Genomic DNA, 5,277 nt, shown 5'->3' with positions numbered 1-5,277 from the left:
TATATATATATATATATATATATATATATATATATATATAAAAGAAGCCAGAGAGAAACCCCTTCTCCCTTCTACAATGTAAGGCACGCAGCAAGGTGCTGTCTATGAGCCAGGCAGCAGACCCTCACCTGACATGAAATCTGCCTTGACCTTGAACTTCCCAGCCTCCAGCACTATGAGAAATAAATTTCTGTTGGCCTGGCACGGTGGCTCACACCTGTAATCCCAGCAGTTTGGGAGGTCAAGGCAGGTGGATCACCTGAGTTCAGGAGTTCGAGACCAGCCTGACCAACATGGTGAAACCCCGTCTCTTCTAAAACTACAAAAATTAGCCAGGTGTGGTGGCAGACACCCATAATCCCAGCTACTTGGGAGGCTGAGGCAGGAGAATTGCCTGAACCTAGGAGCCGGAGGTTGCAGTGAGCCGAGATTGCACCATTGCACTCCAGCCTGGGCAAAGAACGAGATTCTGTCTCAATAAATAAATAAATAAATAAATATTTCTGTTGTTTATAAGCTTTCCAGTTTATGGTTATAGTAGTCCAAATGGACTAAGATAAAAACTCTTTCAGAAGAACTAAATCTTTTACCTTTTTTCTTTTTTTGAGATGGGGTCTCACTATGTCACCCAGGCTAGAGTGCAGTGATGTGATCGTGGCTCACTGCAGCCTCAACCTCCCAGGCTCAGGTGATTCTCCCACCTCAGCCTCCCAAGTAGCTGGGACTACAAGCGCACAGCACCATGCCCAGCTAATTGTGGTATTTTTAGTACAGACGGGGTTTCACCATGTTGCGCAGACTAGTCTCCAACTCCTGGGCTCAAGCGATCGGCCCACCTTGGCCTCTCACTGTACTGGGATTACACACGTGAGCCACCTCGCCTGGCCTGAGAAACTAAATTTTGGGGCTGGGCGCAGTGGCTCACACCTGTAATCCCAGCACTTTGGGAGGCCGAGGCAGGTGGATCACGTTAGGTCAGTAGTTCGAGACCAGCCTGGCCAACAGGGTGAAACCTTGTCTCTACTAAAAATACAAAAAAGTAGCCAGGCGTGGTGGTAGGTGCCTGTGATCCCGGCTATTTGGGAGGCTGAGGCAGGAGAATCACTTGAGCCTGGGAGGCGGAGGTTGTAGTAAGCCGAGATCATACCATTGCTTTCCAGGCTGGGCAGCAAGGGCAAAACTCTGTCTCAAAACAAAGAAACAAAGAAACTAAATCTTAATGGAATACTAGTTTGTTAAAACAGGCCCTAGTTTGAAAACCAATGCATTGGCAGTGGGAACCATTGAAGGTTCTTGTGCAGAGGAGCCGGTGCATGTGCAGGGAGGTTGGAAACAGGGAGACTCTGGGGTGAAGGTCGGGGAGTGAGATGAAGAGAACTGAGTAGAGGTGGCAGCATGTGAACGGCGGTGAGGAAGGCATAATGGGACTTGCAGAGCACTCAGGTGTGACCTGGTGGCCTGATGGAGGTCACTGGAGCAGAGGGTTGATGCGCAAGGCTAGAAGAGGAAGCCTCTGACCCACGATGGGGACTGGGGCTGGTGGTGTCGTGGGAGTGTATGTGAGTGTAAGACCCACGTGTGCCCTTGTGCGAACCAGTATATGACGCTACTGTTCCTGATGCAAGGAGCCAAAATATGTTCACATGTAGTGTCCATGTGTGCTCCTGTGCTTGTTAGGAGTGTTCATGTATGTCTGAGTGTGATAAGCATGATGCGCAAATATACCCACATGTGGAACCCAAGTGTGCCCATGTGGCATGCACACATGTGCCACAAGAGCCTACGCAGGGAGCCTAGGTGTGCCCATGTGTGGTGCCACATGGGCCGCATGTACATGCGTGTGCTCACTGCTCATGTACACAGTGGTGTCCATTGTGCCTATACATGATGTCTGCCTGTGCATGGCACCCACATGTGCCCGTGCAGGGTGCCCTCACTCACTTGGCGGCCAGCAGCATGCTCTTGCGGCTGTGCAGCTCCCCAGGGTCAGCGTGCTGTCGGCACAGGTACTCGGCAGCTGCCTTCGCTGGGAACTCGGTCTCACAGACGTAACCGAAGTCTCGGGCCAGGTGCACGGCCTCTCCTGGAGGGAGGGGAGCTGTCACTACTGCCAGGTGTACCTCTGTGCCTGGAACACAGCTTTGAACCTCTGACCCCCCTGGCCAGGGGTATCCTGTCCCATTCTTCCTCTGTAGATCCCCCCTCTAGCTTTCCAGCTCCAGCCCCTATGCCATAGCCCTCCCTCGGGGCCATCAGGGTTGGGCTCTGAGCTCAGAGAGAGATAGGAGCTGAGCCCACCATGTATACCAGAGCTGCCAACCTCCAGGGAAGGGAGCTGTCACCCCCTTCATCCCTTTACCACATCCAAACACTGGCCACTCCCTGCCCATACACCCACACCCAAATACACACACACATATGCACACACACATGCACGTGTGCACACACATGCATATACCCACAAGCACATAGGCACACATGCAAGCACGCTGAAAGAAGGTCTCCATTGCACATGCATGCACACATGCACAAAGACTACACACAGAAATCACGAACGCAGCTTATACCTAACAGAGAGTATGCACACAGATACAGCAACATGTACACGGATACACACATACATGACTAAAACCATTCCTGCATTAGAGACAGTCACACCAGACCACTCACGTTCCCTTGAATTCACTCCCATGCCCACCTTCACGCCTCACTCACCTTCTACTAGTGAAGTCAGCAGTGTCACATTGGCAGCCTTGCGACGGCCAGCCGGCAGGTTGAGCCCAATCTTCTCTAACCGTTCCCGCAAACACCGGCCCCCATTTTTGGACTTGGCCCTTGACATGCACAGAGAGAGACAGACATACAACTCTGAAGACAAGAAAAAAGTATGGAGGCTAAGTGACCCCCAAAGGGCCTTGTTGTCCCCACTGGCCCTTGTTGAGTTTTGGGTCTGGTCCTGTGGATGCTCTGGGGTCTCTTTCAGCAAGGGCACAACGTCTTCCTAACTTTAATGGTTTTGCAGCCAAGACAGGGGTGGAGAGCCCAGCACCCAGCTCCAGGAGTCCTCAGTTCTCCCTAGTCCTCTCCACAGCAGTGGCAGCACAGGGTGGGGCATCCTGGAGTCCTTAGCACACCAGATGGGCACACACAGCTACCCGGGGATACGTAGACCTACATGTAGAGATACGTGGTGACATACAGAAAGGGAGACACACAGGGAGACACAGGTACACAGCCACCTGGGGCTCACACACACACACACACACACACACACACACACACGTGAAAGAATAAAGACCTGTAGAACCAATAGAGACAGACATATGCAGAGACACAAACTCAGACTCCCAGAGACGCAGAGACACAGGATTACACCAAGTCAGGGTCCCAGCAGCACATGTACAGATACTCAGGGACTCACAGAGATCCTCCAAGATGCCAGGAGTAAGGAGATACCCTCTATGACTGCACAAGTGCCCCTCCCACACAGTGGTACAGATGTGTAAACATCCATGGGACTAGCTCCAGATGCACAGGCAATCACACACACACACACACACACACACACACACACACACACACACACACAGCAGGACACACTCTAGGCCAGACATCCTACTAGAAGAAACACAAGATACACTCACGGAAACATGCTCCTGGCCATCCGCTACTATAGACACATGCACACTCACACACATGTTCACACCATCCTCAGACTCATCAAAGCTCACAGCCCTGAAGCAGAGATACCCTTCCCAGGCACCAGGACATGCAGAGAGACAGACAGACACAGGTTTAGGAAGATGAACCATGGACTACCATGCTCCTCACCCCAAAACACACAGGGCCTATGCTGCCATGTGGAATGGGTATTGGGTCACGGGGTCCCTTTCCCGGAAGAGGGGGTGAGGATGGCCCTCTCTGTTCCCCAGACCCAGCCTTGTCCTGCCTAGTGTGGGTGAGTTCTCCCTCCCTTCTCTGTGCCCCGGCTTCTTTCTCTGCCCACCTCCCCACCCCAAACCCACAGACATGTGGCAGCCACCAGGGACCTGAGCCAGCCCCCACAGCATGCACAATCCAGAGTCCCCAGGGCATCCCCTCCCAGGGAGACTGAGGCAGGGGGCCTAGGTGAAGCTGGCCTCCTCGTAGATACCCTGAGAAGGCCTGAAGAGGCCAGGGATCCAGCCAGGCAGGGGATCGTGGGCTGGCCTTCCTACCTGCGGAGGACACCCCCCAGGAGGGAGGCGTTGAGGCACTCAGGAGGCGAGAGTCGCCGCTGCACCTCCCCCACCGTCACCTTGTACTTGGACGTTGAGCTGAGCAGTGAAAGCCGGCCAGGCACGGAGCAGAAGACCTCACCGGGATTCGTGATGCCGCCTACCAGGCTGTCTTTGGCCAAGGAGAGGGCTGAGAGGCTGCGGGCTTTGGAGGGGATGGGCACTGTGGAGCAGAATAGCAGGAAGAGGGAAACCCTGAGCCAGCGGCCGCCACACACGGCCCCTCTTGAGGGAGGGTCTGGTAACCTTGCTTTACAAAGGGAGAAACTGAGGCATGGTGAGGTGAAAGTGACTCGCCCCAGTTCCCTTAGCTGGTGGATGTGAACTCGGGGCTGTCTGGCTCTTGATTCTATGTCCCCCTCACTTAACCAGGCTGGTCCCATCTTAAATAACTCCAGCAGAATCTTGGTGTTTTAACGGATACCATCAGAGTTGGACTTGGATGTAAGGATATGAGTGTGAGCTGGAGGCAGGACCCCAGGGGCCCTGTAGCAGGGCCAGGTCCTGTAGCAGGGCCCTGTAGCAGGGTTGGGCAATTGCAGGGAGTCCCCAAATCCCGTCTTCCCACTTGTGATTCCCGTTTTCCTCCCCGCCGTCCCACCCCACCCCTGCATCAGTGAGGGGCCTGGAGACTGTGGACTCCACATCCCTGGACAGGGAGGTTATTGCCCTATTAGCGCCTTCCCTCCTGGCCCTCTTCCTGCCAAGTCACTCTGCAAATACTAAAGGAGATCAGGAGATAGGCCCTATGCCCCCTCCCCAAAACACTCCCTAATTATCTACTAATTGTCTGAAGAGCAGAGAAAGGAATCTGAGAAGTTACTTTTCAAAAATTCACTTAGATACTTTTGACTATAAGAGAAAGCTCGGCCGGGCGCGGTGGCTCAAGCCTGTAATCCCAGCACTTTGGGAGGCCGAGGCGGGTGGATCACGAGGTCAAGAGATCGAGACCGTCCCGGTCAACATGGTGAAACTCCGTCTCTACTAAAAATACAAAAAA

General features: G+C 53.4%; 1 protein-coding gene across 1 annotated transcript in view; it reads right to left on the bottom strand.

Moving 5' to 3' along the window:
* The window catches only part of TFAP2E (transcription factor AP-2 epsilon), a 28,753-nt gene that overhangs the window by 3,284 nt on the left and 20,192 nt on the right, over window positions 1-5,277 (bottom strand). Inside the window, exons 5-7 of the mRNA XM_032247586.1 lie at window positions 4,218-4,440; window positions 2,716-2,834; window positions 1,942-2,083 (exon numbers count right to left, since the gene is read on the bottom strand). Coding sequence (XP_032103477.1) covers window positions 1,942-2,083; window positions 2,716-2,834; window positions 4,218-4,440 — 484 coding nt within the window. The remainder of the gene's footprint in view (window positions 1-1,941; window positions 2,084-2,715; window positions 2,835-4,217; window positions 4,441-5,277) is intronic.

This window comes from Sapajus apella, unplaced genomic scaffold, assembly GCF_009761245.1.
Source record: "Sapajus apella isolate SASKATOON/1434 unplaced genomic scaffold, GSC_monkey_1.0 scaffold62, whole genome shotgun sequence".
Lineage (NCBI taxonomy): Eukaryota > Metazoa > Chordata > Mammalia > Primates > Cebidae > Sapajus > Sapajus apella.
The sequence above is the reverse complement of the archived record's forward strand: the minus strand, read 5'-3'. Positions and strand labels throughout refer to the sequence as shown.